The sequence below is a fragment of the Erythranthe guttata genome, chromosome 8 (genome assembly GCF_056151865.1).
Source record: "Erythranthe guttata isolate IM_541 chromosome 8, IM_541, whole genome shotgun sequence".
NCBI lineage: Eukaryota > Viridiplantae > Streptophyta > Magnoliopsida > Lamiales > Phrymaceae > Erythranthe > Erythranthe guttata.
Window position 1 is genome coordinate 13,575,914 of NC_142540.1, and position 26,098 is coordinate 13,602,011.

Consider the following 26,098-nt stretch of genomic DNA (forward strand, 5'->3'; position numbering starts at 1 on the left):
TTATTTAAAGAAATAAAAAAATACAAAATGGACTTTAAATTTGATTCCAAAATACAAACATGTATCATTCAAAGTACAAACTCGAGCTCAAACTACAAGCATAATTCAAATGATAACATGTGAGATCTCAATTTAAAGTACATCAAAATAAGTAGCAGGTTTGCAAGCACAACACATATTCAAAAGTACAAGTTGATAAAAACATAAAAGAGGATAACACACATTTCCTCACCAATGAAAGCATCACCTGCAACAAACTAACCCTTACTCAGCCCCCCGAACTTAGCCTCGTGATCTACATTTTGTTCAAACAGTTTAGCATCTTCTTTCAGGCCAGATTCACTTTGATAAAACACATCACCCCCTCATTAAATTCATCATATATATTCACTATCATTCTCATCCCCCAACCCTACATCGGCAATTATAACAGACTCACTGACTAACCTACCATCAGTTCCATCTTCCACTTTCCCATCCTCTCCGATGTTAAGATTTTCAATAAACTTCTCAATTTCCCAATTTTTTTTAATGTATATTCCTTACGTTAAACACGTTACTATCAGTAATTAATCAAGGCCGGATAAACAATTTCTCAAACAAAAGCATGATTTAAAACAAAAGAAACTCGCCGTTATTCGTAATAAATCAATCCCCAGTGAAGTTCTTCTCAACATTTTTGTTCTCCTCAAATGTAGAACCATAATATTTGTACGTCACAACTTTGTAGTTATGTACCCCAGAAATCATACACTATGAAGAAATTAGTGATCTTAAACACTTTTCACTTCCGGAAGGTAGGCAATTTTAGGAGTTCAATGAGGTGGGATATAGAAGAAATTTAGGGATTTGAAAAGGGGGTTTATGGATTTCAAGAGAGAATTATGGCAAGTTCTGTTTTTATTCAAGGCGCGATCTGAACTTCATTAAGGAAGGTAACTTTTGTGTGTCACGTACTTCGCACGTGCTATTTTCCGTCCATATTAACTAGACAAATGGACGGAGTGACCATAAAAGTGGCATGTTTAGGCACGCAATTTGTAACTTCATCTTATTTTGGTACGGAAATCGAATAAGTCGCAAAGTATACCGATCAAAAACTATAATTATTTATATTTTTTTTTCCAATATTGTATATAATGACACCGTTTTCTTGATTAAAAGAAAAAAAATAAAAGGATAAAATAATAGGCCTAATTAATTTATATATAGTGAAAATTATCTTATCTAGACTAATCGCATCTTGTCAACCAAACGTGCCTTTGAAATTGTTTGCTTCAAATGGAAGAGCTCTCACATAATATAGTTCACCATTTGAAGGTAAACCAGCGCACTTACTAGCAAAGAAACATTGCAGATACATGGAGTTGTTAGAATTATGATTTTCTTGCCAAAGGAATTTAGTTTTGATACATTGAGGAAGCAAAAGATACTATGAGAAACTAACAATAGATTATAGCTGAACATGAAAATAAATTTCAGAGTAAAAAAAAAATAGAAACTAGTTAGGGAATAGGCAAGTGAAGCCCCTTATACATAGCTTAAATTTATATAAAAAAAAAATATATTGCACTTATTGCTTTTGCTAGAGATAGGAGAGATAAATGATTACTATATCAAAACAAATAACAATTAATTTAAAAAATCTAAAGATTCAATAATCAAGCAACGGTGGAGGACTCCGTCTCCGGATTTTGTTTGCCTTCAGTAGTAACAGACGACTCGTCGGTTTTGGGTGTTTTAGGAGTAACACTTTTCGCTGCATCTTTAGAAGGTGAAACAGCCTTTTCTCCCTTTTCTCCCGCGGCAGGGGCTGCCTTCGGTGTAGCTTCCTTCACATCTTTTCCATCTTTTCCATCTTTGCCCTCTTCGGATGCTTTAGGCGTAGCCGCTTTCTCATTCTTAGCATCCTTCCCTTCCTTGGAATTATTCCCATCCTTAGGGTTCTTATCGTCTTTTGCAGGTGGGGGTGGGGGTGGAATCATATGAAGAGGAGGGGTCGTCTTAAGCTTCAAAAGGACTTGACGCATTCGTGTCATATCAGTTGGCTTTCCGGGCTTTGGTCCTTGAATAACAAACACCGAAGCTTTTCTATCTTCTTCTTTTTTCGCTCTTCTCTTCTCTATATTTGGAACTTCGCGAGGTATGATCTCTGCTATTGCTTTCCAGAACTGTTTGTCGGCTTCCTTATGGAACTTCTCTTGGTTCGCATGGTAAAGCTTAACAAAGAAAAAAACAAATATATAAATATCATGCAATTTTAATTAGTAGCAAATATGTAGTAGTTAGATGTAATTGGAGTGTCTGTACTTTCTCCCGTTCTCTGTTCTGAGCCTTGTTAGTCTCGCAAGTCTGAGTCCTCTTTTCGTAAAATTGGCGTTTGTACTCGTCAGCTTCGGCAATTATCTGATTCCTTAGCTCCTTTTCCTTCTTCTCTTTCTCCTCTAGATAAATTGCATTTTGACTATACATTAAAGCAACTGATGTCTTAGATTCTCAAGGGTATATATGCAACCTCATAATTGAAGCGACCGACGAGTAAGTGAATTGAGCAAGACAAACATATGAAAAAGTAGTTTTAGCGGAACCATGAGCATGCATGCAAAGATCGTAAAGCAGCAAAAACGACAATTCATAATGAATGAAGCTCTCTTGTAAACCACGAATGACTACACAATTTGAAGAACACAAATTTACGTAAAACTGTAATATTCTTAGCAATTAATAGAGCTTATATATCAAAACATAAGAGCACATTAATTCATAAGCAAAATCCATGATAAATATATGCTACTATTAGAGCAACCACTAATATTTACACAGTTTCATCAACTAAGGCAATAAATACAAAACATAAAACAGATTGTTGAAAAAGGAAAACTATATTCAAATTCGTGTTCGCTTCTTTTCTAATTATGCATTGCATGTATTCTAACTTCCTAAAACAGAAGCTATTATCTCAATATTTGCCCGACAGTCGAAACAGCATTCTCAATCAATGTATTAAAACAAAGGCTTAATTTTCTGATTAGTTCAGAAAAGACACTTTTGTTAATGTATTTGTTATAGAGAAAATTAAACATCACATGCATGATGCATGAATTATAATAATTTAACTATATGCTTCATTATATTAAATTAGATCCATTTGCATAAAAACTAACTCTAATTAAATTAACATTTAACACTAATCCAAAATCTAATCCCAGCATTAACAACTCTGATTCCAAACGCAAATGCAATTCAAATTAATATATAAAAAAGAATAATGAAATAAATGGTGAATTTGGATTAATAATCTCACCGACGCCATTCGCGAAAAGCAGTGCCTTCTTCACGCATCTGGCTGGGATCAGGAAGCAGAGGCCCACCGTCTGGAGATGTGAAAATCCCTTCATTGTCAGCTGCGGCGTCGTACGGCTTCGCGTATTCATCCCCCCCGCCGCCGCCGCCGCCGCCGACGAATGGAGAGGGTGAATAAGCATGGGGGGAGCCGACGAAACCGTATCCCTTTGGGGACTGCATGCTGTTGTTGTTGTTGATGTTGTCGTTGATGGGGCTTCCATAGAATCCGTCAATTGGCGGTGGCGCGACGCCGCTGCCGCCATCGAAGCCGTAGTGCATGCCGTCGTCGTGTGGGTTGATCTCTTCTCCGACCTCGGTTGTTCCCATGTATATGCCCTCGTCAAACCCCTCCATTATTATTTATATCCAGACACACTCTCTCTCTTTTTTTTTGTATGTATATGTGTGTATAACTGTGTGTTTGTGTGTGTGTGGGGTGATCAGATCGATCAGGGTGATGAAACTTGGAGAAGAAAGTGGTGCATTTCAGCTTTGCTTTTTTTCTTTTTTTGGTTTTGATTTGATGATGGTGAAATAGGAGGAATGAGTTTTTATCAGGTGCGGTCGTAATTGATTTATGGTTTCGTGAAGGGGAGTACCTTTTGCATATTATATTGTACCTTTTGTCATTATTATATCACCTACAGTTTTTAATGGTGAGATTTGCGCTTTGCTTCCAAGTTGGGAATGTAGAAGATTATTGACAATCTTGAATAATTCAACCGGGTGTTTAGTGATTCATTTTCCTCTCCATACTAATTTTCATTTCCCACCTTCCAACTATTGGGAATAATGTTATTTTGACAAGTTGTTTTATTGTCATTTTTTTAGTTTTACAAAGCATAAATATGTAACAATATACAAGTCAAAACATAATTAATGGCAAATTCAGAAATTTTAATATAACAATAGAGAAAAAATGGAAACAACAAACATATGTATAAAAAGAAGCGTAAATTACAACCACCGCCTCGACGTAAGGTCTATTTACAAACAAAATAAACCCTCATTTTTCCATATCCTGCAGTTTATAGATTTCTTACATTAACACCCTTTTGTAGGGAGGTGGATATAAGAAATTTACAAACTGTAGGGAGCTAGATGTAATTTCTCAAAAAGAAGAAACTTTTTATAATTACATTTTACCCCTTGTAATTTACCCAAAATAAAAAGGTTTACCTCTTTGATGCATAAACATAAAATAGCAATTCAAATGCATTAAGAGACGTGCTATTTTCACCCTTAAAATATCTTATTTCACCACCAAATTAAATATATTTTTCATTTTACCCTTTTTTCTATTTTTATCTATATTTTTTACAAATTTACAAACTAATTAAAATAGGGGTTTTTGTGCATAAGTCCCCAACCAAACATCTTTATTATTCTAGGGTTTAGGGGTTATATCTCTTTCACCAATAAGCTCATCCCTTTAATATTTATTATAAATAAATGAAATATTCATGTATATGACAATATTACCCTCAACCCTTTATACCTAATTCTTAATTGTAACCCCAATTTAATCAATTTTGACTTTTTTTTCAAAACCTTTTTTATTCAAAAAAAACTTTTTTGCCACCGGTTTCCGGCGTTGATTTTTTTTTTTCGGTCTACTTTTTTCCGCCGCCGGATTCCGGCGTTGACTTTTTTTAGTGTTTTTTTAAGTTTTTTTTTTTTGTTTTTTTTACGTTCGCCGCTAAACATTGACCGTAAGTGTGCTGTCACTGACAGTAAATTAACGTAATTATACTGTCAATGACAGTTAATTAACGTAATTGTACTGCCGTTGACAATACATTTATTTAATTGTTCTGCCGTTCACAGTAAATTAACGTAATATTATTATTTTTTATTTTTTGTTATTTTTTTTATTTTGTTTGATTTGTTGACAAGTCAACGTAATTATATTACTGTCGTTGACAGTAAAATAACTGTAAACACAATAATATTACTGTCAACAACATCAATATTATTATTTTTTTGGGTTTTTTGTTTTGTTTGAGTTATTCACAGAGTAACGTAATAATATTAATAATTATTATTGTAATATTACTTTAAACAAAATAATATTATTGTGGTTAACGGTAATATTACTCACTAGGCCAAATTTCATTTCAGGCGACGTTTTATTTGCGACGATTTTGTAAACGTCGCTCAAATTGCGACGTTTACTTAACATATCGTCGCAATAATGCATAATTTAAATTCAAATTCTAAAAAATGAGTAAATATTGCGACGTTTCTAAATTACGTCGCAGAAATCGTCGCAAACTTTTAAACGGAAAGTTCCCTGAAGAAAAGGCGACGAATCGGTTATATACGTCGCAATTTTGCGACGTTAGTATAAATATTCGTCGCAAAAGAAAAAACTATTTTTTATTTTTTTTAATTAATAATATTTGCGACGATAATGTTGAAACGACGCAAGGTGATTGGGAAATTTGCGACGTTTATATATTATTACGTCGCAATGGTTTTCCAATTAAAAATTTCTAGATTTGTTTTGCGACGTAAATAATGCAATGGATTGAAACGTCGCAACATAAATAGTTTTTTTTTTTTTCACAATTTTTCTGTTGCGACGTTTAATTAAGTAAAGTCGCTATTTTATTTCCATAAGTCTGTTGTGGCGACTAAAATATAGGAAAACGTCGCACGAAAATTTTCGGTCCTGCGACTAATAAGTATAAACGTCGCGAAACCAAATTAAAACCCCTTTCCCCACCCTAATTTCAGAACACGTTTGCCCAAGTCCGTCTCTTCCCAAATCACAGCTGCTCCCACACCCCTCCTCCGCCGAAGCAAATCAGTCCGCCGTCGCCGTCGCCGTCGGTGTCGCGGCTGACGGCATAAGGCCTTGTGATAGCCACCGCCAAAATCCCTCTATCTCAGCTCCTCCTCCGTCTTCCACACCGCCGCCGCCGCCGCTTCAATATTCTCCACAGAAATCCACCCCCATCGTGCCGACGACATCACCGGTTACTAAGGCCGAGCCACCACCGAAGCCTTCTTCTCCCGCTCCTCCTCCCTGTTTCACACCGCCGCTGCCGCTCCCGCTCCCGCCGTCGGAGCCGTGGGACTTACCGTAAGTTTTTTATTTATTCTGCATAATTATATTTTATATATTTTTATATATTTTATTATCAATGATTCATGAATTATTATTATTAGAAAACAAAAGAAAAATTATTTCTTTAAAAAAAATCGAAATAATGTTGACAGCTGCAATTTCATTGAATTAATGTGAAGGTGGCTGAAGGGGCAAGAACGAGAGGAGCATCAAGAATTATTGGAGTTGACATTAATCCCGATAAAATTATTAAAGGTATCAAATTAAATTAATAAATAAATAAACTCGCCATTTAATTTATTGTACTATAGTATATTCATTCACTTGGAGTAATTAATAATCAATAAATTATAAAATTTTGTTTTAATAGGTAAAGCAATTGGGATCACAGACTTCATAAATCCCAAGGATTTGAACAAGCCACTGCACCAATTTGTAGAGGGTAAGTTAAATTATTTTATGTATATAAAATCTTTGTTAAATTATTTTATATATATGCGCTTTGTTAAATTATGTACACATTATTCCCCTAAACATCACATCTGATCTAAGATCTCTTTCTTTCGAAATCGTAGTTTAAAAAATGGGTCCCATAAGATACCAAACTTACACTTAAAAGAGATCACAATATTATTTTCAAAATATTTTTTCCCTACTATATATATACTCCGAAATTAAATTATTCCGAGAGAGACGAATATATAAATTTAACTCTCTCGTTACCTTCTATGTTCCTCAGTTGCGAATATTTTCTAAATTAAAATGCCGAAGGATAGGAGTTGGGTTTTGCTAGATGATCATCGATTAGACGCATTTCAAAATGGTTGTTTAGAATTTCTCAACTTTGCTCTCAAAAATGTCGCGAAGCACGAAAGTCAATTGCAACTGAACACCATTGGGGTCGAACTAGTATCACCGGTTGGTCTCACAAACATGTAAGTGGTCTTTTATATGTGTGATTGTATATATTTTAAGATTTATTATAAGGTGTAATTACTTTTATATTATTTATACAGGTTCAGAAATTTGGCAAGGTTCCTACCGTGGCAGCTAAATTCAGAAAAGGCTACATGAGCATCGATGCATTAAAGGAATCGGAGCCTTTACCTGTTGATGGTAGTGATAGTGAGATTGGTGGAGGTGATGGTGAGCGACAAGTAGATCCGAGAGGAAAGCCCGAACTACGTGCCATTGCGGTAAGTTAATATTTTAGTTGTATTGATGCTTTATTTGCTATTTTGAACATGTTTGGGTTGTATTGTAGTTGATGGACTATGGATTTATTTCGTACTTAGGTATCGATGAATTGTGTAATGTAGTTGGTGGATCTTTACGTGAATAGAGCAATTGTGTATATTGGGTTCTCTAATGAAGTTGAAGCTTATTTTTGTTGAATTGTTATTTTATTTCCTAGTTGAGAATATGTTGGTTGCTTAATGAAGTCGATCTTTATATATGAATTATTGTGTTTTTGTTTACTTGAAAATGTTTGGGTTGAGCAAATTAGTTGGTATATTTTTATTTGAATTATTATTTTATTTTATAGTTCGTATCAAGTAATTAGTGTTAATACACTTTTTTATATTACTCAGGCGGATTTGGACAGAGTCTATCAAGAATGTATGAATGATGGGAGTGATGAAAGCACCGCTAACACGATAGCTTGCGAACGAGTACTAGGAAAAACTAAAAGACTAGGACTTGGTTGCTCAAGTTCAAAGAAAGGGACGAGGTCCAACTTATCTTCTGTTGCTAGAGATGAAGAAATAGCGGCTTTGAAAGAAGACAATCAGACTTTAAAGGACGAGATGAATCAAATGCAGAGTACTATGAAAGCCATGGTCGAATATTTTAGGGCTCAAGGTGTCGAGTTCCATCCCCATAATCCACCGGGCGACGACAACTAGTGTTTTGGGTACTTTTATTTCATGTTTGGATGATTTAAGTTTTTATTTGGATTATCTTGTGTTTTGATAGAATTTTTGGATGATTTTGTGTTTGATGATTTTGTGTTTTGGAATGTTTCGACGATTTTATGTTTTCGAAGAATGTTTTGGATTATTTAATTTAAGCAGGTTGTTTAATGTTTTTGTGTATTTAATTATATTGGAATTGTTTATTATTACAGGTCAAAATAACAATTAAAATAAAAATCAGTAAAATATTAAATAAAAATATTTATATATTTGCGACGTTTTTTTGGAAATTAGTCGCAATCGCAGAAAAAAAAATTGCGACAATAGCTATATATCTGTCGTAATGTCGTAACAAAACTGTGCGACTTTATTAAAAAAAAAGGACGCAAAGCTAAAAATAGTTGCGACGAAATCGTTTCGGAAAATATAGTCGCAAAAATATTGCGACGAAATTTGCGACGTATTCAAAAATTCGTCACAATAAATCAGCAGACGAAAAAATTACAATATTGCGACGGTTATATTAAATCGTCGCAAATGGTTGCGACTTTAAAGAAAAAACGTCGCACATATTTGCGACGGGCACTTTTGTGACTTTTTTCCCGGTAAATAAACGTCGCAAAATTACATTTTCCGTCGCAAATGGGGTTTTTTCGTCGCAAAAAAACGTCGCCTGAAATGTGTTTTGGCGTAGTGACTGTTGTTATAGTAATATTGCTGTCAACCACATCAATATTATTATTTTCTTTGGATATTTTTGTTTGTTTGAGTTATTCACGGAGTAAAGTAATAATATTACTGTCTATTATTGTAATATTACTGTGGTTGACAGTAATATTACTGTTGTTATAGTAATATTACTGTCACTCACAGTTAGGGGTGAAAGTTGGACGGATCGGATCGGAATTTACCTTTTCGGAAAATTTCCAAAAAATTTCGGAAGTACAAAATCAATTCCAATTCCTAAATTTTTGGAATCTAAAAATTCATTCCAATTCCAAAAGGCCTGGAAATTTCGGAAAAAAATCGAAAATCACATAAGCTTTAAAATTTCAAAACTTAGCCGAAAGTTTCTAAAATGTTCATAATTTTTCGAAAATAAGAGCATCCACGTCGATAAAAGTAAAACTAATAACTATTAAATTTCAGTTCAAAAAAATAAATAAAAATAAACACAGTATAATATCCAATAAAACTTCTAAGGGCATCTCCAAGGTTAGATGCTAAATATCGGAAAGCTATATCTATAATAGCTGATGAACAGTGCTATAACATCTCAGTTTTTACTATCCTGCTCCAACCATATCATCTATATTTTAGTATTTTATTATATTTTATTACTTTTTACTATTCGATTTAAATAGATAGTTATAATTAATATATTTGATATCTTATATATAATATGCAAAATAATAGGTATTCTTTCGATAAATCTTTATAATATAATTTACAAATAATAATAATAATAATAATAATAATAATAATAATAATAATAATAATAATAATAATAATAATAATAATAATAATAATAATAATAATAATAATAATAATAATAATAATAATAATAATAATAATAATAATAATAATAATAATAATAATAATAATAATAATAATAATAATTATTATTATTATTATTATTATTATTATTATTATTATTATTATTAGATAAACAAAAAAAACACTGAATTAAATAAACTTTAAAAATGTAACTGCGTAGAAACTGACTTTGGAAAAAAAGGCTGACTACACGTGAATAGTGAAAATGTGGGAATGGGGCTGCATTATTTTAATATTATATTGGATACCATGTGTGAATAGTTAACTGGTATATATACCTGTTGGGTCATTGAATTTAGCAGCTGGCTAAATTATAGCTCTTTCCTTTGGAGCAAGTTTTGTAGGTTTGAGATGGTAAAATATTTATAATTTAGCTTTTGCCTCTCCAAAACCTACAAGGTTGGAGATGCTCTAACAACAATTCATCATGTCAAAATTCTAAAACAAAACTTATAGGTGTATTTTTCGAAAAATAAGTATTATATAATATATACTATTTATAGGTGTATTTTTCCAAAAAAAATCTGAATTTTTCGAAATTAATTTCGGAATTAAATCGGATCGAAAATCGGAAATTCTAAATTGATTTTATATAATTCCAATTCCAATCCAAAAAAATCGAAAAATTTCAGAAATCGGAATTTCGGAAGTCGGAATGAAAAAAGTTGTTCCAAAATAGGAACTTTTCGAATCGGAACCGGCGGAAATTGGAAAATCCGTTCCAACTTGCACCCCTACTCACCGTAATATTAATTCTTTGGTTTTTATTATGTTTACATTTTTTGAACGGTCAACATAGTAATATTACTCTATATACAATAATAATGAGTTTTGTTGTGTTAATATTACTGTGCTAGAGATTAAATAGCAATATTACTATGTTAAACTGTAGTTTAGTTAATTTTACTATGTTTAACAGTAATATAGTTAATATTACTGTCAGTCACAGCAATATTGTTGTTTAAACGAAAAAAAAAATGTTACAGAAAGGAAAAAAAATTTGAAAAGTCAACGCCGGAATCCGGCGGCAAAAAAAAATTTGAAAAAAAAAAAAAGTTTTGGGTCAAAATTGAATAATTTGTGGAATTTGGGGTTAAATTGAGATTAAATTAAATTAGGGATGAAATTGGAGCATATTAAAGTATGAGGGGCTATTTTAGTCTTTTACAAAAATCTGGACCATGTGTGGACTTATTTGTAAATGAGTTTTTTGTCTAGATCTCTTTATGAATAAGTACCCATTGATGGGCTTATTTGTAATGATCCCATTAAAATATTTATAAAAAAAATCCTACCATTTTCACTGGAATCTTTACTGCCTCTCCACCTTAAGTGAATAATTTAGAGAAAAATATTTCCCAAGGTCAAAAGGAGCATGAATTAAAAGAAAAAGTTCAAAAAAAAATAGAAATTTAAATAAATTAGAACATACGAGGATTAAGTGAATATAAAGAATGATGGTTGATTATAAATTTGACGGTATTTATGACATTGTATATATTTTTGATAGTGAATTGAGATACTTTGGAGGTGGAAATAGCATCACTCTTAGTCAACTAAGGTGTTTAACACCCTTTAACTAAAAATATGAATAATAACACCAATCTTAACATGTCTAATACATAACACTTAAATATTGCCATAGAAGATGATTTTCATTCTCATTTCCTTAAAAAAAATTCTATAAAAAATCTCAATTAACAAATTTTGATTGGCTGAGGAAGTCCTATACTAGCTAAAAATAGAAATAAAATAATTTAGTAATGAGTTTTTTTTTTTTTTTTTTTTTTTTTTTTTGAAAAATTTGCATTTTTTATAATGAGGAGAAACTGAGAAGAGCTTGAGAGCAATTTAAACAATATGAAAATGAATAAAATGACAATCAACTTCGATGTGTGTTGCCCGCCCAAGACAGACATGATTAATATGAATAGCACCTTACTTGATTTCACAATATAGAGGAGCAGGAGATAATTTTGATACTCCTAAGAGCAAGTCCAACTGCATAACCAAATGAAGCATCAAATGGCATAACTGCCAATTTAATGCTTTAAGTTTGATTTTATTCCCTCCAACGCAGTAATCAAACATAGGCATCTTTTTTATTATTCAAGTCTTGGGGTGTAAATATACACACTCTCCAATTCAAATATCAAAATTTAAACATCACCCAACCACCACCAACCGTCATATTTTCAGAAGGAAAAAATATTATTTTTTAAATTTGATTATTCATTTGATGATTATGGTTGGAGAGAATTTTTTTTAATGAGGTACCAAAGCACTGTAGCAAATACCAAATAGACAGTTGATGCTTCAATTTTGATTACTTGCCTTGGACTTGCTCTAAGTACTTGAGAAGCCATCTAAGCCGATAAATTGCTCTTTCAAATAATTTTGATATTAGAAGAAAAAAATGAAAGAGGGTGCCTTTCAAATATCAAAGAATACGCAGATCAAAATCATATATAGTGAATCGAGTCTGGAGCAAACAAATGTTAACTCAGTTGATCATGAACTACATACAAGATATCTGGACTCGTGAACTATAGTCAATGGTTAACGCCGGAATCTAGCCGGAAATTTTTTTCTGAAGAAATCAAATATTTTTTTAAAAAATATGAAAATAAGGGTTAATGTGATATATTTGTTCAAATCCGGGTTCAATGTGCAATATTGATGAAGTTAGAGTACAGTTAATTAAAATTATATTATGGAGGGTATTCTAGACAAATAACATGGAGATGGATTTATTTGCCAGACTGTTTTTTATCTGGATATGCATTTAAGTCTCTTATCATTGGCATATTTTGCCCAATAATCAATTGTCATAATAACATGCAGAGTTAGAGTTCCAAATTTATAAAGTTACTTAATTTATCTGATTGCACCCGTGAGTTGCACGGCATCATTCCAAAATGGAGAAATAATTTCATTTATATACACGATAATAAAAATTGTAATAAGATTAAGATTTTGGTTTATTAGGGATAACCCCCTTGTTCATATTTTCTAATGAAGTAGATTCAATTAATTTTTTATTTTTGAGATACACCCAAATTTGCTAATTTGGCAAAATATATTATATAATTTCCCTTTAATACCCCTGTTTTATTTTTGAACGACATTTATTTCCTTAACTACGTGATATGAGATTTGCTGATACGTGATTCTAAAATCACGGAATAAATTTACGTGAGATCATTGGCCGTTCTATCAAATCGTGTCTATCAAATCGTGTACAATTTTTTTTTGAAGATTTATCCAGCGTTCCATCGTTTTAATCGCCTTTGAAGATTTCTTCACCGTCAAGCGGGTATGAATGCTTCTTTTTTCGCTTTTATTTTCGCTGTATGTACAGGATTGTCGTGTACGGTGGTTAGACATTTTTAAGAGTTGTGTTGATACTTGATTCTATTAAGTAGAACGTTTTTTAACAAAATTACGTCGTCATATATACATCGTTATTTTTGGCGGATGATGTTTGTTTGGAAGAGGATTGACATAGTTAGAAGAGGATGGTTCACGCAGATCGGACCAGAGTTGTTTTATATGAGCTTCGTAGTTGGTTTATGCAATAATCGGAATAATTGTCCGCTGTGGTCGAGTTCATGTTTTTGATCCCGATCGATAGTTGGTTTATTTGTTTATAACAGCCGATTTAAGTGTGCTGGATAGTACATTAAAATATAGTTCGTAGTCTTTTTTAATTTAGCGTATGGATTTTGCATTTTAAGTTTATTTTTTAGGATATTAATGTATTATCATTCAAATGTATTTGCAGTCTATTTAATCATTTTTTAGTATTCTGCATTTTTAATTTTGTTTCATGATTTTAGGTTTTTTCGATAGCGAATTTCGTACGGATTTTGTTCAGGTTTGGTCGGTTGGTTGCTATAAAGAGGTGTTTACGATGTAATGGCTCGGTAACTTCGGTTAAGTGTTAAACCGTTGTAATACAGTAGTATACTATTATGAATACCGTATGATACTACCATTATCATTTTATTATACTATTATGAGATTATTAATGTACTAGTGTTTTTTAACTCGACATATTGGTTTGATTGTGTTATGATGTGTTTTATGTATTTTATCAAAACCCTAGATTGAAATTATGAGATTATTAATATACTATTTTATTGGTTATGTTGGAATACTTTACGTTGGTGTTGTTCTCAATGTTCTTGTCATTTCAGTGGTATATTGTTTGTAACACAATTTCATATCACTACTATAACCGTAATATACTATCATAGCAGATTAATGTACTATATTGAAATGATTAATATACTATGTGGTTGAACAATACATGATCCATAGTCGATTAACGAGATCCATAGTCGAATTAGATCAATAAGATAGTCTATTACATGATATAAGGAAAATTACCCTAATTGATTAGTATTTCAAACAAACATATTATTCAGTTTCCATATATATTATTATTTTTTCATATATATTATTATTTACCCTAATCGTTTTCATATAATAAGGAAAATTACCCTAATTGATTAGTATTTCAAACAAACATATTATTCAGTTTCCATATATATTATTATTTTTCCAATAGTCAATTAACTAAACCCATAGTCGAATTAGATACATGGGATAGTCTATTAAAAGATATGAGATAGTCTATTAATTTTAAAACACAAATCCGCCGCCGCCGTCACTTCTCAAATCTAGGGTTTTGATGATTCTTCGGCCCATAGTCGATTAACGAGATCCATAGTAAAATTATACCAGTGGGATAGTCTATTAAATGATATGGAATAGTATATTAATACAGATGTAATTCGACTATGCATCTCGTTAATCAACTATGGGCCGAAGAATTATCAAAATCTTAGATTTGAGTAATCCTAGATTTGAGTAACCCTAGATTGGAGCAGTGACGGCGACGGCGGCCAACGACGATATCACTTCTGGTGGATGTCCTGCCCATCAATTGTTGCAATATCATTGATTTAGTGCTCGAATTCGGTATGCGATTATAACAGATCTGCAATTACACAAACGTGATAGTCGATTTAGCCAAAACATATCAACAAATCGATGGATGATAGCGATTCAGCGAGTGGCGACGACGTAACTACGGAGGCTTGGTCGGAGTGCAGAAAAATCGCCGATCCACGGCCGTGCAAATTTCTGGTTTTGGGAGGTTTTGCAGTTTTTTTGATAGTGGGTTTGTGGTGATAGTGTTTTAACTGGAAAATAGGGAGAGATTTTATATTATTTCAAAAGGTAAAGTAACGGGATTTGTGGGATTTGATTGAGGGTAATTATGTAATTTAGAAAAGTTTGGGTTTTTATCAAAATGACAAATTTAAGTTTGGGTCTACCCCTATTATTTGAATGTTTTTAAGGGGGTTATATCTAATAGACCCTTAAGATTTTTATAGAATATCATTTTTCATCAACATTTGATTACTTTTCGTTTCCTTATTATTTGTCAAATTTTGCTACTAACCTCTAATTGAATATGTAGATAAGTTTTGGTATGGTTGAATTAATTGTAATTAGAAATCACAATGAAGTTTTCAAACATATTTATCCAAACATATTATTAATTAAAGAATTTGTGGTTTAATCTAATAAGAATTTGTGATCAAGAAAATAAAGCACTAAATGAAGCATACGTTAGTAAATGCATTATATATTTACCCAAAAATTAGCCAAAAAGCACCAAAAAAATACGTATTAATGGTGAAATAATATCATAATAACATAATGGTTGTGACTGATTAAGGCTTATGGAGAAACTTCACTCCCAAGTAACCCCTCTCCACGAAATTCGTCACCAAACGATTCACCTTCAACAAATTATCCATGGAATCACTCGAATCACACGTCATAGAGAATTCCCCACATTCTCAAACATTTAGAATCGAAATGGTCACGGTGTTTGGGTTAATCGTCGGCGATTATGTGGAGAAGTTGATGGGGGAGAATGGATTCGAGTTAGCAAAAGAGATGGCCTCGGTTTAAAAACGGAGGAGAATGGATTGTATGCAAATCTCTCTCCCTCTTTTTGTCGACTTATAACTATGGAAGTAAAGAAATTAGTATACTTTTTCTTTTATGTATTTATTTATTGAGGAAACCATTTGAAAAAAAAAATCAAAATAGCAACGACTAAATTGTCCATAGGTTTAGGTCTAGGGTTATAGGTCAAAATATCTTCCTCTTCTATATAAGATGTCCTGTTAAAAAAATTGCTATGTCATTTTAGCATAGTTCTAAATATCGGTTGTGGTGGCCGATATATCGGCCGCCATATCGGTGGCGATCGTAAACCTTTACAATAATAGTGAGGTTGTTTGAAAGTCGATTTTTGGACGATGAGGCGGTTTACGGCGGTTTGAGGCGGGTTAAGGGTTTACGGCGGTTTGAGATGGGTCAAACCGATATATCGGGTCAATAAATCGGAAAAATATATATTTTTTTTTGAATTAAAAGGAAACTAGGGTAGGGCTTTATTTTCTTTTTCTTTATCTTTTCCAAATTTCAACCCAATTTCTTTTAATCAAAACGGAACCAAGTCGCCAACTGGTAAGAAAGAAAAACATGGCCAAAACTTACTAACCCAAAACAAAGCACATTCGTGGCTCCTCTAGACTCAGAGGGCACTCGACGTCGGCGATAGGGGTAAAATCATGTTTAAATATTTTTTAATATATATTTTGAGTATTTACAAATAATATTTAGAAATATATTAAAGAAAATCTAAAAATTGATTTATTTTCGATTTATCTTCGATTAACTAGCGCCGCCGCCGATTGATCGTGTGGCGTTCCCTAACCGCCTCGGACATGATAATTGTTTTGTTTTTTAGATGCTTGCATTTGAGTCCCCAGGTTTGGGAAGGGTAATTTAGGCATTTATTAAACCGGTTAATTAGAAATGGGTCCTCCGGATGATTGGAAGGCCACGATGACAAGTGAGCAGGCCAACGTGTAAACCTCTCACAAAATCTATTCAGCTCCACCGCTTACCTTTATTCCGTTGACCACCGTAATCGATAAGTCAACCCTCATCATGTTTTCTTCTTCTTCATGTTATCCTCTACTCTGCAGTCTGCCCATTTATTTTCCGATTCCCAAAACCCAACAACAATATAATGGCGGACCGATTCTTCGAAAATGAGATGCCAGACTTTGTGCAAGAAAACCCAGATGAAGAAGAAGTAATTAGATCAAGAAATGGGAGGGTTGAAGTTAACCCACAGGCAACACAAGATTCACTTGTTAGGCTCCTCTCTCAACCCTACACCACCATCTCTCTCAAATTCCAACGCGCAGCCCTCGACCTCAAGCAAACGGTACCCCTTTCCATTTCTCCATTCTTTCTTTCTTTCTTTTTTCTAACTTCGAATGATGCAAAAGAAAATCAAAAAGGTCCTTTTTTTTTCTTGGTAACTGTGTTTTCGTTTTAAGAATATTCTGTTCGAATTAAACCACATTTATGCAAAATGTGTTCTTGGTTTGATGTGACTCGTAGGATAATCAAAACCCAGTTATCTTTTTAGGCCCCGTTTGGTTGCCAAGATAAGCCATGATTCAATAGTTGGACTTAATTTGATGTCTGCTATCCTCAATAAATTGATGGGTCGATCAAAATTATATAATCATGGTTTATCTTGACTTATCTTCCTTCTAATGAGATTTTTTTATTACACGTTTCAAGCTCCAATAAAATAATTGGGTTTCATTAGATTATTTAATCTTATCTTGGCTATTCTTATCAGTCAAACGGGGCCAACCAAACGGGGCCTAAAGAGATAATTGGCCTATGTTAATGGATATAGGATCAGAACTTCCAAAGTGTGATATATTATGTGTTTGTTATTCTCAGTGAATTGCAATTTCCGTTAGTGTTATTCGTTGCTCACTCCGACCCTAGACGAACACGAATTCATCGTGATATTTGAGAAACTAGTATTTTTGATTTTTTTTGCACTAGAAGATTGTGCTTAGTTAAGGTTGTTTTCATCTGCTGCTGTTTGGAGCGGTCTTTTGGTTGTTTTGACATGACCAAACACACACACACACACACATATATGTATATATATATATATATATATATATATATATATATATATATATATATATATATATATGCATGTGGTATGGTAAGATACTATGTGGTGTAATTAACCGGATTTATCATGGAATAATATTCCGTTTGATGTGTTGTTTTGTGAACAGATTGTGGTGAAGACCTGGGGGGGATTTACTGGGCAACACGTCGAAGATTTTACTCTGTATTCCGGTACATTGGGCACTGCTTTTTTGCTCTTCAAATTTTATCAAGTCACCCACAACAAAAATGACTTGACTCTTAGCTCCGAGATTGTCAAGGCTTGTGACTCCGCTTCCGTTCATTCCAGGTCTTTTTCTGTTTCTTCGTATTTTCGTTTCTTTTTCTACCTTAGTGCTTTATTTTGGCATTTCGTATGTTTTTTTCTATTTCTATATAACTTCTATTCTATAATCTATAAATGACAAATTGCCATATCGGTTTTTACGAAAAACCAAAGACTACCGGTAGTTTCGGTTTTTCCCATTTTAAAAACCAAATATGTCGGGGGTTTTTCGGTTTCGGTTATGCTTCAAGCTGCAAATGATACACAGTTTTTAAGTATATTTTATTTAATTATTCTGATGGCGAAATTATTTAAAGTATCGTCGACTTAGGCATTTGACAAATACTATGATGTCAGGGATGTGAGTTTTATGTGTGGTAGAGCTGGTGTATGTTCGATCGGAGCTGTGGTGGCAAAGCATATGGGTGACGATAAGCTGGTTCATTATTATCTGAACCAATTTAAAAAGGTGATATAAATCCCCGTTCAATTTTATATTTTGTAGTTAACGCTGCAATTATATCGAAATAATTAAATTAATATAAAACAGATAAGACTGTCAGAAGATCACCCCGATGAGTTGCTATATGGTAGAGCTGGATACTTATGGGCTTGTCTGTTTCTCAACAAACATTTCGGCAGCGAGACAATTCCTTCAACCTCAATGGTTGGCCATTATGATTTTCAGATGCAAAAAAAAAAAAAAAAAGGCTAATTTTTTAAAATAAAAAAATTATTAAATGACTAAGAATTTGTCGAATCATTGTCAGAGTGCTGTTGTGAAGGAAATTATCAAGAAAGGAAGAAAACAAGGGAAAAAGGAAGGGAGCCCTTTGATGTACGAATGGCACGGTGAGAGGTATTGGGGTGCAGCGCATGGATTGGCCGGGATAATGCATGTTCTAATGGAGTGTCGTTTAACTTCCGATGAAATCGAAGATGTTAAACAAACACTTAAATACATGATCAAAAATCAATTCCCAAGTGGGAATTATCCGGTTAGTGAAGAAGATAAGACGCGAGACGCTCTCGTGCACTGGTGCCATGGAGCCCCTGGGATTGCTCTCACGCTTACCAAAGCTGCTGAGGTCATAATCCATCTATTTTTCTTACCTTTTAATTTTCTTTTATTATACATAAAAAAAACGAATAAAAAAATAAATAAATCGGGAATGTTTCAGGTATTTGGAGATAAGGAGTTTCTAGAAGGTGCGATGGGTGCAGCGGAGGTTGTGTGGAACCGAGGGCTTCTGAAAAGAATCGGGATGTGTCATGGGATCAGTGGAAATGCGTATGTGTTTCTCTCTCTATACCGACTGACGGGAGTAGTGGAGTATTTGTACAGAGCGAAAGCATTTGCGAGCTTTTTGCTTGATAGGACCCACATGCTTATTTCGACGGGAGAGCTGCATTCCGGAGATAATCCCTTCTCTCTGTTTGAAGGTATGGGTGGGATGACTCATCTTTTCCTTGACATGGTTCAACCCAAGAATGCTAGGTTCCCGGCTTATGAATTCTGATGATACTACGTACATGTGTTAGATATGTGTCAAATGTGTAAATCTGTCGTCTCTCTTTTCACAATTACATTCGATTTTAAATTTGTGTGTGTGTGTGTGTGTGTGCTCAAATTACGTATGTAAATGCTTTTGTACAGGACGCCCCACATATGTGTATGTGAATGTGAATGCTTTTGTATTTGTATGACTGGACTTTCTTCATCTCGATTCAGCAGAAGTATAGAAGGGTCATTATGAATATATTTTAGGTTAGAACCTAAAACAAAGAGTATGGGGGTTTACACAGTCGTGCTCGTAGTTTTCGTAGGTGTTCAACCCATGCTCGTTTTTATCTCTTTGGCGGTTTATACTATGCTACATCTTTACCATTAATATACACACAAACAAACACACACACACACCCACATTGGTGTGTGTAGATCAACGGTAAAACATCACCTAGGTGTAGCATAGAAATAACCCTCTTTTGTCTATATTGGGAAAACAAGAAGCGAACAAACTTTTGGATTATCACTCTCACATGGCCTCAGAAATGTGGTAAAGAGCCAAGCATTTCCGGCCTACATTTAATTCGATATAACACATGTGAACTGAATGCAATAAACACTAATTTATAACGCAGTAACTCGAATTTAAGTTGAAGTGACTTTATTGGTAGTGATTCAAAAGTCTCAATAGTTTTACATTGTATTATATGCTTGTATGTATACCATATGTTATGCTCGAGATTCCACATCATCATCGACCGTCAATTGAAGTAAGAGTGACATTGTTGGTGGAGTTTTTTCCAACTTGGCATATAGGCTGAGTCGGCCCGACGGCAAAAACCGGTTGCTCGGGAATTGGAAGGTCCACGATTTCATGGCTAAGCATTGAGAGAACAGTTTGAGTGGAAGGTCTATCTTTAGGAAATTGCTGGACACATAACAATGCTATGTGAATGCATCTAATGATCTGTGCCGGAAGATCTGGACTCATAGCTATCCTTTTGTCCGCGAAAGCTAACCCATTTTCTTCACTCCACAATTTCCATGCCTGAAATTTCGTCCGGTAATAATAATTATAATATTAGGATGAAATCGTCCATGATCGAAAGGAAGTGAACTAAAACGAAGGTAACGTAGAGGGTTTTATGTGCTAATAAAAATAAAATACAGAAAAGGGGGCAAAAATAAAAACAAACTTACATATCCTAAAAGGCTCAAAGACTTGTCATAATTGTAATAGCGTGCGTTCTTTTCTCCGTTTATTATCTCTAACATCATGACTCCAAAGCTGTAGACATCGGATTTTTCAGAAAATCGACCTTCCACTGCATATTCAGGTGCCATATATCCACTGCAAGATCTCCATCATCTTAATTAGCGTGCACACGCGCACACACACACACGCATACATATCATGCACGACACACTGATTACTGGATAACATATATGATATATATATATATACATATATATATATATATATATATATATATATATATATATATATATATATATATATATATATATATATATATATATATATAGACACACAAATATAGTTCATGACTTACTATGTGCCAACCACTCTTGCAGTTTTTCCATGATCTTGATTACCTCCAAATATTTTAGCAAGGCCAAAATCGGAGATTTTGGGGTTCCAATCTAGATTGAGCAATACGTTGCTCGGCTTGAGGTCCCTGTGAATTATCGTCAGCCTAGAGTCCCTGTGGAGATATAAGAGGCCTCGCGCAATCCCTTGGATGATACTAAAACGTTTCGTCCAATCTAAATTTGTCTGAGACGGATCTACAAGTATTAATTATATTGCTATATTAAAAACTCTCTGTTGCAGAAAATATAATTATAGACAGAGAGAAGTTTAGATATGTTATTTTTATCTGACCAAAGAGACAAAGGTCCAAGCTTTTATTCGGCATGTGTTCGTACACTAGCAATTTCTCTTTTCTCTCTACACAACAGCCTATCAATTTGACAAGATTTCTGTGCTGGAGTTTTGAAATCACGATCACTTCATTCATGAATTCATCCATTCCTTGCCCGGAAGCCGCTGAAAGTCTCTTCACTGCAATTTCTTTTCCATTTTCAAGAATTCCCTACCATTATTAAAAAAAAAACTCCGATTTAAAAATAAATCTTATATAATTCAATCTAAGCGTATGGGAGTTAGATCAATCGTACAAGTACCTTGTAAACATAACCAAAACCACCCTTTCCAAGAAGATTGTTTCCGTGGAATTGGTCTGTTGCATTGGCAAGCGTCTCGAAAGTGAATAATGGAAACTCTTCAGCTAATTTAACTTTTTCCAATTCGTCTTCAAGTACAACTGAAGTTGAATCTGATGAAAATGTTTCAAAACCCTTTTTTGCATCTTTTCTTCTCATGATTCCTGATTTAGAATCATCAACAAAATTATATGGACGAAGCAGTATCAATAAGAGCTGAATATACGTACTAGCTACTACGTCCAAGTTATCTATCCATCAGCTATACTTAACTAAACCATCATACCTTTTCTTTTAACAACCATCGTGCACCACCAAGCAATGAAGATGAAAATGCACGTCGAAATAAAAGCCACTGGAATTATGATAAATAACTTTTTGCCTTTATGGTTATCTGGAAAAAAATTAAATAGGCCATGTAAAGGAAAACACAGAATCAACAGTAAACATTGTATAAGATCAAGGAGATCAACCGTACCGAATTCAGAAGGCGACAGACGAATATAAAGATCAATGATATAACCAGGAGACCACGTGTACTGTTGAACGTCGATCAAACTGCCAGTCCAAAACATACATCCGATTTTAGGAGGATATGCGTAAGCTATGCAAGAACAGTTTAACAAACATCTTTGCCTGCATACTTCTTCATTTGCATTGGGAAACTTTACAGCAGAGTCCGGAACATTCAAAGACTCCATCCTGAAAAATCCATCACCATTATCACTACTACTTGTGTAGTTACACTGCAATTGAATTCTCCTTTGGCACCCACTACTCCAATTCCCTCTTCCCCATTCGTCTCGATTTGTGGGCTCAAACCCTCTCAGGCAAGAACAAATATAAAAATCATTATTACAGCTTCCGACGGTTGCAAACGGCCCACAAAGCCCGTAAACACTGCATTTAGTCAGAGGTTGCATCCAAAAAATAGACCAATTCTTCAGCTGATCATCCCATACCATTAGCATTAAGGTTCCCGAAGAATTCAAGGCATGCATATTCAACAATTCCCTCTCAGGTGTCGTCAAGAACACGGTACCTGTGCGATCATTCATCCCAATACTGAATCCTTCCATGTAAGAAGTGGACAATGAATATTGCCCAGCAAAAGTATCCCCGTCCCATGGCCCACTTCTCCAGTGTGGACGACCATTATTCCAGATGAACATTTGTATAATATCATTCCGAACATCAATCCCGAAGCTGAAATTTCCTACTTGAGGATCCGAGTCACTTTTCCACGACCACAAGGCAACCTTCTCGTGTGTAATTATGTTGTCGCTAATCTTCATTGTCGGCAGAAAAACATTTGAAGGATGTGAGAAGGACTCCCATATTGGGTTTCCTGTTGCGAGATCCCGCAAAATAAGATTTCCGGTGTCCTGGATTTGAACCATGGAAGCAGTTGTCTTTGTAGAAATATTTGTCGACCACACAGTTTGATTTATGCCATTCATTAGTACGAGGTTGCCATCTTTGGATATGGTTAAAGAGCTGGAAAAATCATTGATGAGGGGGTTGTCTCCGTTGGCGACCCAAACCACTGTTTCTTCAGAGACTGTGTAAAAGACACCCAAGTAACGACGGTTGGTTGAGTTGTCGGGGCTGAAGAATCCTAGTTTGAACACATTTTGAGGATCCGGATCTCTCAGATATATGCCTGATGAAATTGTGTTTGTTTCTAAGCAAAAACACAGAAATGGAAGAGAGAAGATGGATAGGAGAAGGAATAACAGTTGGGTGAATCCAGTATTATTTGTCATGCTTACTTCTGTCTATGTGAAAAATGGCTGTTATGAGTTAGTTGTTGCTGCTTTTATTCAGTTTCATCAGTCAAAGTCTTTTTAGTTTTAAGTCGTCTTCTGCTTTAGTCTTTTGCCGTGTGTTGAACAAGGAGACGACTTTTTTTTTTTTTTTTTCTTTTATTATTATTATTATTATTATTATTATTATTATTATTATTATTATTATTATTATTATTATTATTATTATTATTATTGTTGAGTAAACGGTCAAAGATAAAAACATTTAACATTTCCATGATTGGAAGTCAATACGATTGAGTCCAACATTCATAATTGTGAATTACGAATGAGAATAAGAAAATGAAAGAACTAGGCGATGATCTTCGTGAACTTTCTAAATTGGGAAGTTTCCCAACTTAGCAGGTTTACTAAATTAGGGTTTTCCAGTTTTAGAAATCGAAAATCGAGAATTGGCACTCGTACCGACAAGGATGTTTCAGTGATTCCGAATATATAATTGTTATAATTTTCGATCATTGCTTTGTGAGAAACGAGCAAAAACGAGTAACGGTCTTAAGTTGTTGGGTCCGGTCTAACTTAAGCTTGTTAGAGCTTGTACACAAGACACTATAAATACAAGATTTATAGGTCTTGCACACAAGAGAAGAACCTTAGCCGCTCTCCTCACTCACGGCAGTTGCCCCCTCCGCCAATCCGCCGCTGTTGTCGCCGGTTATTGGCCCCACGCGTCGCCACCATAATCGGTAGCTTCTTCCTTTGTCTATTTATTACGTTTGTTCTAAGTTTTGCGTGTCTAGTGCCATGATTGTAGAATTTGGTATACGAGGTGAAATTCGAGAGGAGGAAGATGTAGGAGTCAGATCGCCGCGACCCCGCCGCAGCACGCGCCCGCACACACCGCCCGAAGACAGCGCGTGAGTTGCACGCGCCGTCGCTGCCCCGCGCGTCCCATGTCTTCGCTCTGCCGCCGCTTCTCCCGACTGCACGAATTGGTTTTCGTGGCAATTTGCTTCGAATCCGAATGTTTGTCTCACGCTTCAAGAGGTAATATAGGATCCGTTTGTAATTTAATTAATATGATAAATTATATATATTGATATTTTTCGTATGATAATTACTTGAATAATTTTGTGAAATTGTTTAATGCATGATCTGTGATTTAAACTACATGCATGTTACATGTTTTATCAATAGCAAATTAATAATATTTATGTATGTATTAATTTTGCAATGGAACCAATAAGGTACGCATTGATTGCTATATTGTGCATGTGTTTATATGTTAAAATATTTTTTATATAAAATTTTAGTTTTCCGCTGCGCACACGTGTCTGATTCCCACCAGTAGTATCAGAGCTCAATGCGCAATTAATTGTGTTAATATCACTAGTAGAAAATTTGCTTATTACTACGAAATTTTGCTACGGTAAGAAACCGTAATAAAAGGTACTTTTTACTACGGAACAATTTTGAAGTCGTAGTAAATACTAGAATTTACCGTAGCAAAAAAGTATTTGGTACGGCCATTTACCGTAGCAAAACTTTTGTCAAGCCTGTATATGCTACGGGGCAAATTCGTAGCAAATGCGTAGCAAAAGCCTTTTTAGTACGAATTTGATACATTTTGCTACGGTTATTGATCGTAGTAAAAATCCATTTTTCTACTAGTGTATATTGCTTATTTAATGCGTGCTTGAATTTATTAAAATTATAATTGTTGTATTATTTAATTAGATGATTTTGAAAGTTTAAAATATTTATGAAATATTGTTCAAAAAAATTTCAGCTTTAAAATTTTTTTAAATTGGAAAAACAGGATCTGAAATAATTGAAAAATTGTTGTTTTATTAATCACTCGGATTGAACCGGTCGGACCGACCGATCTGACGGTTCTTTTCGATCCAGCTGACCGAATCGACGTAGAAACGGATCGGTCAGACCGGTTCTCAATCTGACTGTCCCGACCCGCTGAATTGGCCAACTGGGTCGGACTGAACCGGTCGATTGGGTCCGAACCGGTCAGACCGATCGGACTGGACCGGTTTAGGAAAAAAAAATTATTTCAAATTTTTAAAAGTTAAACTTAAAATAGATTGATATTAATTTTTTGAAAATTATTTTTCAATTAAACCCAATTAGATAATTGATTCAACAATCAACTATTTTAATAAATAGGTGTTAGATTAATTAATTAATTTAAAATTGTTAAATTAATTTTAATTATTAACACATGTATAATATTGATTATACTTCAACTTAATTATTTGTAACTCAACAATATTTGATTGATTTATGCTGGTTTAGGTCCTATAATTATTT

The 26,098-nt window shown here is 34.0% G+C and overlaps 4 protein-coding genes across 4 annotated transcripts; 2 read left to right on the forward strand and 2 right to left on the reverse strand.

The window, feature by feature from the left end:
* Nucleotides 1–1,430: 1,430 nt before the first annotated feature.
* On the reverse strand, nt 1,431–4,015 carry LOC105970570 (clathrin light chain 2). The gene is made up of 3 exons (XM_012995403.2): nt 3,305–4,015; nt 2,311–2,464; nt 1,431–2,219 (listed from the first exon to the last, which is right to left on the reverse strand). The coding sequence occupies exons 1-3, from the start codon at nt 3,697–3,699 to the stop codon at nt 1,662–1,664; spliced, it is 1,107 nt and encodes a 368-aa protein (XP_012850857.2). The 5' UTR covers nt 3,700–4,015; the 3' UTR covers nt 1,431–1,661.
* Nucleotides 4,016–7,246: 3,231 nt separating this feature from the next.
* Nucleotides 7,247–8,502, forward strand: LOC105970575 (uncharacterized). The gene is made up of 3 exons (XM_012995406.2): nt 7,247–7,353; nt 7,435–7,614; nt 8,011–8,502. Exons 2-3 carry the CDS (start codon nt 7,489–7,491, stop codon nt 8,323–8,325), a joined length of 441 nt encoding a protein of 146 aa, XP_012850860.2. The 5' UTR covers nt 7,247–7,353; nt 7,435–7,488; the 3' UTR covers nt 8,326–8,502.
* Nucleotides 8,503–16,816: 8,314 nt separating this feature from the next.
* GCL2 (GCR2-like 2) lies at nt 16,817–19,963 on the forward strand. Its single transcript, XM_012995445.2, has 6 exons — nt 16,817–17,215; nt 18,102–18,283; nt 18,617–18,728; nt 18,810–18,926; nt 19,030–19,347; nt 19,441–19,963. The coding sequence occupies exons 1-6, from the start codon at nt 17,015–17,017 to the stop codon at nt 19,777–19,779; spliced, it is 1,269 nt and encodes a 422-aa protein (XP_012850899.2). The 5' UTR covers nt 16,817–17,014; the 3' UTR covers nt 19,780–19,963.
* A 304-nt stretch (nt 19,964–20,267) lies between these two features.
* LOC105970551 (G-type lectin S-receptor-like serine/threonine-protein kinase At1g11300) lies at nt 20,268–23,819 on the reverse strand. Its single transcript, XM_088821916.1, has 7 exons — nt 22,489–23,819; nt 22,297–22,404; nt 21,972–22,174; nt 21,670–21,880; nt 21,338–21,572; nt 20,967–21,117; nt 20,268–20,814 (listed from the first exon to the last, which is right to left on the reverse strand). Exons 1-7 carry the CDS (start codon nt 23,774–23,776, stop codon nt 20,518–20,520), a joined length of 2,493 nt encoding a protein of 830 aa, XP_088678042.1. The 5' UTR covers nt 23,777–23,819; the 3' UTR covers nt 20,268–20,517.
* Nucleotides 23,820–26,098: the final 2,279 nt, after the last annotated feature.

Bases quoted from the DNA above. Each gene is read 5' to 3' on its own strand.
- LOC105970575 (XM_012995406.2), top strand. From the start codon at position 7,489: ATGAGCATCGATGCATTAAAGGAATCGGAGCCTTTACCTGTTGATGGT. The intron at 7,615-8,010 runs GTAAGTTAATAT...TATATTACTCAG, and splicing joins CCGAACTACGTGCCATTGCG to GCGGATTTGGACAGAGTCTA.
- LOC105970551 (XM_088821916.1), bottom strand. From the start codon at position 23,776: ATGACAAATAATACTGGATTCACCCAACTGTTATTCCTTCTCCTATCC. The intron at 22,175-22,296 runs GTATGATGGTTT...ATTCTAAATCAG, and splicing joins GATGGTTGTTAAAAGAAAAG to GAATCATGAGAAGAAAAGAT. The intron at 21,118-21,337 runs GTAAGTCATGAA...GAGATCTTGCAG, and splicing joins GCAAGAGTGGTTGGCACATA to TGGATATATGGCACCTGAAT.
- GCL2 (XM_012995445.2), top strand. From the start codon at position 17,015: ATGGCGGACCGATTCTTCGAAAATGAGATGCCAGACTTTGTGCAAGAA. The intron at 18,284-18,616 runs GTCTTTTTCTGT...CTATGATGTCAG, and splicing joins TCCGCTTCCGTTCATTCCAG to GGATGTGAGTTTTATGTGTG. The intron at 19,348-19,440 runs GTCATAATCCAT...GGAATGTTTCAG, and splicing joins CGCTTACCAAAGCTGCTGAG to GTATTTGGAGATAAGGAGTT.
- LOC105970570 (XM_012995403.2), bottom strand. From the start codon at position 3,699: ATGGAGGGGTTTGACGAGGGCATATACATGGGAACAACCGAGGTCGGA. The intron at 2,465-3,304 runs GTGAGATTATTA...TTTAATGTATAG, and splicing joins GCTTTTCGCGAATGGCGTCG to TCAAAATGCAATTTATCTAG. The intron at 2,220-2,310 runs GTACAGACACTC...TTCTTTGTTAAG, and splicing joins AGAACAGAGAACGGGAGAAA to CTTTACCATGCGAACCAAGA.